At 45.3% G+C, this 13,271-nt stretch overlaps 1 protein-coding gene across 1 annotated transcript in view; it reads left to right on the plus strand.

The window, feature by feature from the left end:
• Window positions 1-13,271, plus strand: part of LOC144495895 (uncharacterized) — a 207,533-nt gene that overhangs the window by 144,876 nt on the left and 49,386 nt on the right. Inside the window, exon 9 of the mRNA XM_078216663.1 lies at window positions 8,384-8,466. Within this exon, the coding sequence (XP_078072789.1) occupies window positions 8,384-8,466 (83 nt within the window). The remainder of the gene's footprint in view (window positions 1-8,383; window positions 8,467-13,271) is intronic.

Genomic DNA, 13,271 nt, shown 5'->3' on the forward strand with positions numbered 1-13,271 from the left:
AAAGAGCATGATATCACAGTAGTGTTATGGTGCAGAAGGAAGTCATTCATAGAATCATAGAAACTCTACAGTGCAGAAGGAGGCCATTCGGCCCATCGAGTCTGCACCGACCACAATCCCACCAGGCCCTACCCCCACATATTTACCCGCTAATCCCTCTAACTACACATCTCAGGGACAATTTTTAACCTGGCCAATCAACCTAACCCGCACATCTTTGGACTGTGGGAGGAAACCGGAGCACCCGGAGGAAACCCACGCAGACACGAGGAGAATGTGCAAACTCCACACAGACAGTGACCCGAGCCGGGAATCGAACCCGGGACCCTGGAGCTGTGAAGCAGCAGTGCTAACCACTGTGCTACCGTGCCCCCTCTTGCTCACCACTACACTCTCCTGACCCCCTCGCTACTTCCCACTCACTCTGTCCCTCTTTCTGAACCATCAAGTCTGCACTGGCTCTTTCCAAATGTGAGGTATTGCATTTTGGAAGGTCTAATACAGAGAGGAAATATATAGTAAATGGCAGAACCCTTAAGAGTATAGATAGGCAGAGAGATCTGGGTGTACAGGTACACAGGTCACTGAAAGTGGCAACGCAAGTGGAGAAGGTAGTCAAGAAGGCATACGGCATGCTTGCCTTCATCGGCTGGGGCATTGAGTTTACAAATTGGCAAGTCACGTTGCAGCTTTATAGAACCTTAGTTAGGCCTCACTTGGAATATAGTGTTCAATTCTGGTTGCCACATTACCAGAAGGATGTGGAGGCTTTGGAGAGGGTACAGAAAAGATTTACCAGGATGTTGCCTGGTATGAAGGGCATCAGCTATGAGGAGAGGTTGGAGAAACTTGGTTTGCTCTCACTGGAACGACGGAGATTGAGGGGCGACCTGATAGAAGATTATGAGAGGCATGGACAGAGTGGATAGTCAGAAGCTTTTTCCCAGGGTGGAAGAGTCAATTACTAGGGGGCATAGGTTTAAGGTGCGAGGGGCAAGGTTTAAAGGAGATGCACAAGGCAAATGTTTTACACAGAGGGTGGGAGGGTGCCTGGAACTCGTTGCCAGGGGAGGTAGCAGAAGCAGATATGATAGTGACTTTTAAGGGGCGTCTTGACAAATACATGATTAGGATGGGAATGGAGGGAAATGGTCCCTGGAAGGGTAGGGGGTTTTAGTTAAGTTGGGCATCATGGTCAGTGCACACTTGGAGGGTCGAAGGCCTGTTCCTGTGCTGTAATTTTTTTTGTTCTCTGTTCTAAATGACTTAGTGCCATTCCCCTGCCTGTTTCTCATAACCCTGCACTTTGTTTCTATTCATATAATCATCTAATGCCCTCTTGAATGCCTCAGTTGAACCTGCCTCCACTACACTTCCAGGCAGTGCACTGCAAACTCGAACCACTCGCTGTGTGAAAATGTTTTTTTCTCACATCACATTTGCATCTTTTGCAAATCACTTTCAATCTGTGCCCTCTCGTTCAAGTGGGAGCAGTGTCTCTATCTACTCTGTCCAGCCCCTCATGATTTTTAACATCTCCATCAAATCTCCTCTTAGTTTGCTTGTCTCCAAGGAGAACTGTTCCAACTTCTTCACTCTATCTTTATAACTGAAGTTTCTCATCCCTGGAGCCATTTGTGTAAACCTGTCCTGCACTCTTCAATGTGTTCACACCCTTCCTGTAGTACGGGGCCCAGAACTATACACAATATTCCAGCTGAGGGCTGTCTAACAAATGTCTTGTATAAATTCAGATAACCTGAATAAATGCGTCGTGGTCCATTTTGGTAGGTCAAATGGGATGATGGAGTACAATATAAAGGGAAAGACTCTTAGTACTGTAGAGGATCAGAAGGACCTTGGGGTCCGGGTCCATAGGACTCTGAAATCGGCCCCGCAGGTGGAGGAGGTGGTTAAGAAGGCGTATGGTGTGCTGGCCTTTATCAATCGAGGGATTGAGTTTAGGAGTCCGGGGATAATGATGCAGCTATATAAGACCCTCGTCAGACCCCACTTGGAGTACTGTGCTCAGTTCTGGTCGCCTCACTATAGGAAGGATGTGGAAAAGATTGAAAGGGTGCAGAGGAGATTTACAAGGATGTTGCCTGGATTGAGTGGCATGCCTTATGAGGATAGGCTGAGGGAGCTCGGTCTTTTCTCCTTGGAGAGACGAAGGATGAGAGGAGACCTAATAGAGGTGTATAAGATGTTGAGAGGCATAGATCGGGTGGACTCTCAGAGGCTTTTTCCCAGGGTGGAAATGTCTGCTACGAGAGGACACAGGTTTAAGGTGCTGGGGGGTAGGTACAGGGGAGATGTTAGGGGTAAGTTTTTCACACAGAGGGTGGTGGGCGAGTGGAATCGGCTGCCGTCAGTGGTGGTGGAGGCGAACTCAATAGGGTCTTTTAAGAGACTCCTGGATGAGTACATGGAGCTTAATAGGATGGAGGGTTATAGAACATAGAACATAGAACATTACAGCGCAGAACAGGCCCTTCGGCCCACGATGTTGCACCGACCAGTTAAAAAAAAACTGTGACCCTCCAACCTAAACCAATTTCTTTTCGTCCATGAACCTATCTACGGATCTCTTAAACGCCCCCAAACTAGGCGCATTTACTACTGATGCTGGCAGGGCATTCCAATCCCTCACCACCCTCTGGGTAAAGAACCTACCCCTGACATCGGTTCTATAACTACCCCCCCTCAATTTAAAGCCATGCCCCCTCGTGCTGGATTTCTCCATCAGAGGAAAAAGGCTATCACTATCCACCCTATCTAAACCTCTAATCATCTTATATGTTTCAATAAGATCCCCTCTTAGCCGCCGCCTTTCCAGCGAAAACAATCCCAAATCCCTCAGCCTCTCCTCATAGGATCTCCCCTCCATACCAGGCAACATCCTGGTAAACCTCCTCTGCACCCTCTCCAAAGCCTCCACATCCTTCCTGTAATGTGGGGACCAGAACTGCACACAGTACTCCAAGTGCGGCCGCACCAGAGTTGTGTACAGTTGCAACATAACGCTACGACTCCTAAATTCAATCCCCCTACCAATAAACGCCAAGACACCATATGCCTTCTTAACAACCTTATCTACTTGATTCCCAACTTTCAGGGATCTATGCACACATACACCTAGATCCCTCTGCTCCTCCACACTATTCAAAGTCCTCCCGTTAGCCCTATACTCAACACATCTGTTATTCCTACCAAAGTGAATTACCTCACACTTCTCCGCATTAAACTCCATCCGCCACCTCTCGGCCCAACTTTGCAACCTGTCTAAGTCTTCCTGCAAACTACGACACCCTTCCTCACTGTCTACCACACCACCGACTTTGGTGTCATCAGCAAATTTGCTAATCCACCCAACTATACCCTCATCCAGATCATTAATAAATATTACAAACAGCAGTGGCCCCAAAACAGATCCCTGAGGTACACCACTTGTAACCGCACTCCATGATGAATATTTACTATCAACCACCACCCTCTGTTTCCTATCCGCTAGCCAATTCCTGATCCAATTTCCTAGATCACCCCCAATCCCATACATCTGCATTTTCTGCAGAAGCCTACCATGGTGAACCTTATCAAACGCCTTACTAAAATCCATATATACCACGTCCACTGCCTTGCCCCCATCCACCTCCTTGGTCACTTTCTCAAAAAACTCAATAAGGTTAGTAAGGCACGACCTACCTGCCACAAAACCATGCTGACTATCACCTATCAATTCATTACTCTCCAAATAACTATAAATCCTATCCCTTATAATTTTTTCCAACATCTTGCCGACAACAGAAGTGAGACTCACCGGTCTATAATTCCCGGGGAAGTCTCTGTTCCCCTTCTTAAACAATGGGACAACATTCGCTAACCTCCAATCTTCTGGTACTATACCAGAGGCCAACGACGACCTGAAGATCAGAGCCAGAGGCTCTGCAATCACTTCTCTTGCCTCCCAGAGAATCCTTGGATAAATCCCATCCGGACCAGGGGATTTATCTATTTTCAGACCCTCCAGAATATCCTGCACATCCTCCTTATCAACTGTAATACTGTCTATTCTACTCCCCTGCAACCCAGTGTCCTCCTCAGCTATATTCATGTCCCCTTGCGTGAACACCGAAGAGAAATATTGGTTCAATGCTTCACCAATCTCCTCCGGTTCCACACATAACTTCCCTCTGCCATCTATAACTGGCCCTAAACTTGCCCTAACCAACCTTCTGTTCTTGACATACCTATAGAACGCCTTAGGATTCTCTTTAACCCTATCCGCCAAAGTCTTCTCATGTCCCCTTTTAGCCCTTCTAAGCTCGCTCTTCAACTCCCTCTTAGCCAATCTAAAGCTTTCTAGTGCACTACCCGAGTGCTCACGTCTCATCCGAACATAAGCCTCCTTTTTCTTTTTAACCAACAAAGAAACTTTTTTGGTGCACCACGGTTCCCTAGCCCTACCAATTCCTCCTTGCCTGACAGGGACATACCTATCACAGACTCGCAGTAGCTGCTCCTTGAAAAAACTCCACATGTCGGACGTTCCCAGTCCCTGTAATCTCCTAGTCCAACCTATGTTTCCTAATTCTCTCCTAATAGCCTCATAATTACCCTTCCCCCAGCTAAAACCACTGGCCCGAGGTTCATGCCTATCCCTTTCCATCACTAAGGTGAACGTAACCGAATTGTGGTCACTATCACCAAAATGCACACCAACTTCCAAGTCTAGCACCTGGTCTGGCTCATTTCCCAGCACCAGATCCAATATAGCCTCACCTCTAGTTGGCCTGTCTACATACTGAGTCAAAAAACCTTCCTGCACGCTTTGAACAAAAACTGACCCCTCTAACGAGCTAGAGCTATAACAATTCCAGTCAATATTAGTCAAGTTAAAATCCCCCATAACAATTGCCCTATTACTTTCACTCCTAAGCAGGATTGACTCCGCAATCCTTTCCTCAACCTCTCTAGAACTTTTAGGAGGTCTATAAAAGACTCCCAACAGGGTGACCTCTCCTCTCCTATTTCTAATCTCCGCCCATACTACCTCAACAGATAAGTCCTCATCAAACCTCCTCTCTGACACTGTGATACAATCTCTGACCAATAATGCTACCCCTCCCCCTCTTCTACCTCCTTCCCTACTTCGACTAAAACATTTGAACCCCGGGACCTGCAGCATCCATTCCTGCCCCTGCTCTATCCATGTCTCTGAAATAGCCACAACATCGAAGTCCCAGGTACTGATCCACGCTGCAAGTTCACCCACTTTATTGCGAATACTCCTGGCATTGAAGTATACACATTTCAAACCCTGCTCCACCCCACCTCTGCAATGCCGTGCATTGCAGTCCCCATCCATGCATCCCTCACTTTCAGCCCCACTACTCAGGATCCCTCCCCCCCCCCGAATCAGTTTAAACCTCCCTGCATGGCCTTAGCAAATTTACCCCCCAGGATATTGGTCCCCTTCTGATTAAGGTGTAGACCATCCTTCTCATAGAGGTCACACCTTCCCCAGTACGAGCCCCAATTGCTTAAGTACCTGAACCCCTCCCTCCTGCACCATCCCCTCAGCCATGAATTCAAACCTTCCCTCTCCCTATTCCTCTCTAAACTATCCCGTGGTACAGGCAAGAGTCCAGAGATAACCACTCTGTCAGTCTTGGCCTTTAGTTTCCACCCCAACTCCATAAATCCCAGCCTAATATCCCCTTCCCCTATCCTCCCTATGTCGTGTGTCCCCACATGTACAATAACTTGTGGTTTATCTCCCTCCCCCCTAAGAGTCCTGAATACCCTGTCAGACACATCCCGGACCCCAGCCCCTGGTAGGCAACACACCAACCCTGAGTCCCTACCTTTAGTTCCGACCCTCCTATCTGTCCCCTTAATTGTGGAGTCCCCAATCACAAGGCCCAGTCTTTTACAGCCCCTAACCACCTGAGCTTTCTCACTCGGCTCACCCCCAGAGATCTGCTCTCTATGCTCAGTTGATTCCTCCTCAACTGTAGCCTCCAGCACCGAAAACCTATTATGGAGGGGAACCGCCCCAGGGGATTGTCTTCCCGATTGCTTCTTACCCCTCCTCCTGGCATTGACCCAAGCCTCATTTCTAGGAGTTACTATTTCTCTATAACTCCTATCAACTTCCACCTCCGCCTCCCGAATTATGCGGAGTTCCTCTAACTCCCCCTCCAGCTCCTTTACACGCTTCTCCAGAAGCTGCAATCTAATGCACTTCTTACAACTAAAATCTCCTGAAACACTACTGGATTTCCTCACCACATACATCCCACAGGAGATGCAGCATACTGCCTGAACTGCCATCCCTGAAGCCATTACCAGCAAGAAAAAAAGAAAACAAAAAACTTCCCCACACTTATAATTAGGTTAGAGGAGGATGGAAGGGTGGGATCCTCTACCAGTGTAGAGGATCGGGTATCTCCTCTGCACCAATTTATAGGGCTAGGGGCCCGAGAGAAAAAAAAAAACTACAGCTACCGGCAGGCTTCGCGATGCGGCCTTCCGGTTTCCGTTAATTACAAAAAACCTCCCGAAAATTAGACAAAAAAAAACCCCAGAATTTACTCACAGTCCGCGCTCTCTCTCTCACCGCTCACAGTCTCCACCCCGCAGGTCCGCTCCCAGAGGAACACTGAGGCCGATACCCCGAGGCGAGTACTTATAAGGTAAGTGAGAGAAAAAAAAAAACTACAGCTACCGGCAGGCTTCGCGATGCGGCCTTCCGGTTTCCGTTAATTACAAAAAACCTCCCGAAAATTAGACAAAAAAAAAACCCAGAATTTACTCACAGTCCGCGCTCTCTCTCTCACCGCTCACAGTCTCCACCCCGCAGGTCCGCTCCCAGAGGAACACAGGTAGTGCAGCAGGTAATTAAGAAGGCAAATGGAATTTTGTCCTTCATTGTTAGAGGAATGGAGTTTAAAAACAGCGAGATTATGTTGCAGCTGTATAAGGTGCTGGTGAGGCCACACCTGGAGTACTGTGTACAGTTTTGGTCTCCTTACTTGAGAAAGGATATACTGGCACAACAGAGGGTGCAAAGGTGATTCACTAGGTTGATTCCGGAGTTGAGAGGGTTGGCTTATGAGGAGAGACTGAGTAGACTAGGGCTATACTCATTGGAATTCAGAAGAATGAGGGGAGATCTTATAGAAACATACAAGATTATGAAGGGAATAGATAAGATAGAAGCAGATAAGTTATTTCCACTGGTGGGTGAAACTAGAACTCGGGGGCATAGCCTCAAAATAAGGGGGTGCAGATTTAAGACTGAATTGAGGAGGAACTTCTTCACACAAAGGGTTGTGAATCTGTGGAATTCCCTGCCCAGTGAAGCAGTTCAGGCTACCTCTGTGGTGGACCTCAGTTGTGCCTTTGTCCTATATGGACCACCGTTGTGTGTGCTTGTCATACCTGGACACATCCCCTTCCAGTTTGGTTCCTCCCCTCGGCACCTAGTATAAAAGTGGCTGTCTCCTCCCCCTTGTTCAGTCCAGGTTGGTTATTTGTTGGGATCTGCTCCTGATTCTGTTGTGAATAAAAGCGTACACTTGTATTGGCACACCGGTAGTCTTTCGCCTTATTGATAGCGCATCAACCTCATTGAATGTTTTTAAAGCAAGGATAGATAAATTTTTGAACAGTAAAAGAATTAAGGGTTATGGTGAGCGGGCGGGTAAGTGGAACTGAGTCCACGAAAAGATCAGCCATGATCTTATTGAATGGCGGAGCAGGCTCGAGGGGCCAGATGGCCTACTCCTGCTCCTAGTTCCTATGTTATTTCCCTCCCTAAAAGACATTAGTGAGCCAGGTGGGTTTTTCTGACAATCGACAAGGGTTTCACGGTCATCAGTAGATTCTTATTTCCAGGTATTTTTTATTGAATTCTAGTTCCACCATCTGATGTCTGGGATTTGAATCCAGATCCACAGAACATTAGCTGAGTTTCTAGATTAGTAGTTTAGCGATAATACCACTCGACCACCCTGGTGTAGATGATAACTGTGCTGTTCTCTGTGTTGTATAGAACCTTACTGGAGAAAATTGCTGCGGTGGCAGATGGAATTATCTTTCTGCATTGGAATAGCTAATATCCCAGTTCTTGAACAATATAGTAATAAGGCCGATTTATCAGGCACAAGTTCTTTGCCAGTGCACATGGAAGATTGAGATAATTCCATTGTTTGTGTGGCCTCATTCAAGAGCACTCAGAACAATTGTGTTTCTTTTGCACATAAGCTTGTTCAACCTCTTCCCTGAATGCACATAACTCTTCCTTTGGGCTTTCATAAGCTTATTAAAACAATTTCAGCAACTAAACAAATCAACAATCTTATTTTCTGCTCTTCAGAAATACCTGCTGAGCAATCCAGCCCACCTGAGTGCTGTTGTGGATGAACACTTCTTCATTAATGAGAGCATCTCCCAAGTCAGGTAAGTGGTGACTGTAACTTTGATATTTGTGTATTCAAGAAGTGAAATCAGAATCTGGCTTTTGAAGTTACAATAGGTCAATTTGAAATGCTTGTCTGAACTGTGCTTTAACTATAATAAGAGCCCCTATTAGTTGTTCACAGCTTTGAATAATATTTATGAGGAAAAGAGCATTGCACCAAATAACAGGCAACATATTATTCTGCCAGTGAAATGTCTGAACTGATGTGCAATGTAAGGCTAGCAGCCTCATTGCTGTAATACAACACAACTGATGCCAGCTGAAAGGTTTTTGTTTCCATATGGATTGTCAACTACATATTGTTTGTTCTTGATCCCAAGGTTAGTAAAGCCAAGAGGAAATATTTGCTTTTGTTGTAAAGTTTTGTCACTCAGCAGTGTACTGATTGAAATGTGACGGATGTCTGTCCGGATATTTACATATAGAGGTGGATCCAATTTTTGCAAGAACACACATAGCACTTTTCTGACAACAGGGGCATTATGCCATGCAATAACGTATCATAGAATCATAGAAACCCTGAAAGAGTGCAGAAAGAGGCCATTGGGCCCATCGAGTCTGCACCGACCACAATCCCACCCAGGCCCTACGCCCATATTCCTCCATATTTACCTGCTAACCCCTCTAACCTACGCATCTCAGGACACTAAGGGGCAATTTTAACATGGTCAATCGACCTAACCTGCACATCTTTGGACTGTGGGAGGAAACCGGAGCACCCGGAGGAAACCCACGCAGACACTAGGAGAATGTGCAAACTCCACACAGACAGTGACCCGAGCCGGGAGTCGAACTCAGGTCCCTGGAGCTGTGAAGCAGCAGTGCTAACCACTGTGCTACTGTGCCGCCCTACCACTGTGCTATCGTGCCGCCCGTATCGTATTATGGTGCTGTAAAGATCTTGTATAGAACTTGACTGACTGTTTTGCACATGGTGAATCAATTTGAGATTAATTACTGTTGGCAAGAAAGCAGCTGGTTGCAAATTCCAGGTCAGATGATACTGACAAGAAATAACTGCTTTTCTTGTTCGTTTTAATGCATTTTGTGCCTTGATATTAGAAAGTTGATATGATACACACAGAGTAAAATTTCTTCTTCTTCTTGAGTTCTCTGCCTAAAGGCAGGTCCTTGGCAATTATGCACTAAATCATGGCAATGTGCCATAGTTTTTGACTACGGGTAGGGTGAGGACCAGGCCCCGAGTCTAACTCAGTTGAGCCTATGCTGTTGGGTTAGTCTGATCCACATGTTAGGCCAACTGAGCTAATGATCCTCCCCTCCAAAATTTAATATGACGCAACTCAAATGGGGTTTTATTATAGGATTTCTAGCATGTAACAATGTATACAAAGTTACTTATGTCGTTGACTGTGTATGGACAAAAAAGACATTTGGAACCTTGGGGTTCTCTTTTCTGCACGTGAGAAAGTCAGGGAAAATGTGGTGGAGATCCAATAACTGGAACAGGACATAGATGAGCAGAATGGGTAAAGTAATGACAGATGGGATTTAATAGAGAGACATGTGAGATGAAGCATTTTGACAGAAAGAAGGGCAAAGCCAACAATATTTACTTGATAGCACAGTTTTAAAGATTGTGCAGGGACGGTGGGACTTGGGCTTGCATGCGCATCAGTCATCGAAGATGGCAGTTTATATATTTAGAGAGCAATTAGCCAAACATACAGAATCTTGGACTTCATAAATAGAGACATTGAGTACAAAAGCAGGGAAATTAGTGTTTAACTCTAGCCACCACACTTCAGGAAGAAATAAGGATCCTTGAGATGTCGGATAGATTGATAGATGTAGGGGAGATTTACCAATATGGTTCCTGGGATGTGGATTTTAACAACAAGGTTACTTTGGCGCTCTTGGAACAAAGGAGGTTAAGGGAAAATTTTATAGAGGTGTACAAAATTGACAGGTTTAAACAAGATAGACAAGGAAAAACTGTTCCCATCAGGAGCAGGGATATCTTGCTGCAATTTTACAGGGCCTTGGCGAGACCACACCTGGAATATTGTGTGCAGTTTTGGTCTCCTCATCTGAGGAAGGATGTTCTTGCCAGAGAGTGAGCGCGGCGAAGATTTGCCAGACTGATGTCTGGGATGGTGGAACTGATGTACAAGGAGAGGTTGAGTTGGTTAGGATTATCTTCACTGGAGTTTATTGAGGGGGAGTCTCAGTCACCTATATAATTCTAACAGGACTAGACAGGGACTAGAGGATGTTCCCGATGGCGGGTGAGTGCAGAACCAGTGGGTCACTGTCTAAGGATGCAAGGTAAGCCATTTAGGACTGAGGTGAGAGAGTGGTGAGGCTGTGGAATTCACGATCACAGGAAGCAGTTGAGGCTGAAACATTGTATGTTTTCAAGAAAGAATTCGACATAGCCTTTGAGGCTAAGGGGCTTAGGGGCGGCACAGTGATTAGCAGGGACCTGGGTTCAATTCCTGCCTTGGGCGACTCTATGTGGAGTTTGCATGTCTTCCCTTGTCGATGTGGGTTTCCTCCGGGTGCTTCGGTTTCCTCCCATAGACCAAGGATTGCAAGTTAGGTAGATTGGTCATGCTAAATTGCCCCTTACTGTCCCATGATGTGTAGGTTAGGGGGATTAGTTGGGTAAAAAACTGGGGTTACAGGGATAGGGCATGTTGGAGAGTCAGTGCAGACTCGGTGGGCTGAATGGCCTCCTTCTGCAATGTAGGGCTTCTATGATTCTAAAGGAATCAAAGAATATGGGGGTGGGGGAAGTGGAACATGTTAATGAGTTGGAGGATCAGAATGAATGGCGATGCAGACTCAAAGGGCCGAGTGGTCTACTCCTGCTCCTATTTTCTATGTTTTTAAAACTGTGATAGTCTCGGACGAGGGAACACAAATTTAAGGTTAAGGGCAAGCGATCCAAGGAGGATACGAGGGAGAATCTTTTTATGCAACGAGTGGAAATGACCTGGAACTCATTACCTATATGGAAAACAGAAGCAAAGATGATCAGTGATTTCAAAGGAAAACTGCGTGACCTCTTCAGTGAAATAAACTTGCAGGGTTATGGAGATAGAACAGGGGAGTAAAACTGAATAGCTTTCTCTGCAGAAAGCCAGCATTTGGATTCAATGGACCAAGTGACCACTTTCTTTTCAGTTTCTGTTTCTGTGCCCTTTGCATTGTATCTTTCCCATTTCCTAATTTATGTTGCTTTCTCTTTGTTTGCCTTGCTTTGTGTCCACATATGTGTGCATCTTTAACGTTCACCCTGGCATGCTTATAACATGATTGTTTAAGTATAACTGACTTAAAATTGCTCTTGTTGTTTCTGCAACCTTTTTTCTATGACTGTTAACAGCCATGTTCAATAAATGATGCAAGAGTCAGTGTTACAGAGGGAGCTTATATAATATATGCCATATGTTCAGAGGTCTATGCTGAGATAGGGTTGTGCATTTGTTACGATCCCCGTGGGGATGTGTAAAACAAAACAAGCAGATTTACCAAATGACCTCTGAATGACAAAATTACTGGACACAATTTTATTTTTTATAACTGAAGTCAGAATCAACATTAATGAAAGATAAAGTAACAGGCAAATCACCATCAGTACAAGCTAAATTACACATGCAATAGTAAATACAAAAGAGACTATCTCTGAATTTGCAAGTATGGTCCCAGTTTCAGCCACACAGAATTCCAGGTTCTTTCCTTGAAGGATTTAGACAATTCTCAGCAGACAGCAGCTTGCGCCTAAACAGAGTTCCATCCACGTGATCTTCCCTCTATGATGCACGTCTTTGTGGAACCTTCTCAGCTATGTGTTCGTGTCGATCTACCAGAACTAACTTTACCTCATTCGGTCTGGCCATTCAATCACTCAGAATTGAAAGAAACAGTGGCAGCAGTCCCAAACTTTGGGTTTTGGAAATGCAATCCTGTAGTGCCTGACTGACTGACTCGCCGTTGTCATGTGACCATGTCATGAAACTCTGCCTCTAGATGCAGACATCTTAAGATCAGTTCAACAAATCCTCTCACTTTCAGAAACACGCACTAAAGAAGTACCGCTGTCCTTGTACTTGCAACATAGTGTCAGGAGAAGGTGGCAAAAAAATAGATTTTTGAAACCCGCAAAAGGAGGAGAGAAGAGACTGAGAGCCAAGAGAACCCAGGAACACAGGTTCAAAATGTGCAAACAGCTGCTGAAAAGAACAAAAGAAAAACACACACTGACTACAATGGTGAAATGACTGGTGAAACTAATGGTGAAAAGTGTGCAAAGGCTGCAAGTGATATTACTGGCTGCGAAAAAAAGAACAAAAGTCACACAGGCTCCAAGTGAAGTTACTGGCTGCAGAGAAAAAGGAAATACTGAAAATAAATTACTGAGTGAGTAAAAATGGCTGCAGTAAATTTTCCAATCCCATCTCATTTCCAAAAAGTGCACACTTTAAATCTAACAGATGAGCAGAAAAGAAGGCAACAGAGATTTTGAACACCTTGAATGGACATTTTGAACCCTAAATGAAGTTAAATCTGGATGAATTGAGGGTTAAAACGAGAACCTTGAATGGTACATCAAGGCAGTAATGCAACCAGCAGAATCATGTGAATTTGGATAGCTAAAAGATGATAGGTGCGAGAGACCCTCGGTTAAAGCAAGCCTACAGAAAGATGGGAAACTGACACTAACCAAAGCAATAGACATGTTGAAATACAGAAATGGTCAAACAACAGCTAGTGCACATGTATGGCAGAGTAGAGCAAGGGATGCATCATGCTGAGC

Source organism: Mustelus asterias, chromosome 7 (assembly GCF_964213995.1).
Source record: "Mustelus asterias chromosome 7, sMusAst1.hap1.1, whole genome shotgun sequence".
Classification (NCBI taxonomy): domain Eukaryota; kingdom Metazoa; phylum Chordata; class Chondrichthyes; order Carcharhiniformes; family Triakidae; genus Mustelus; species Mustelus asterias.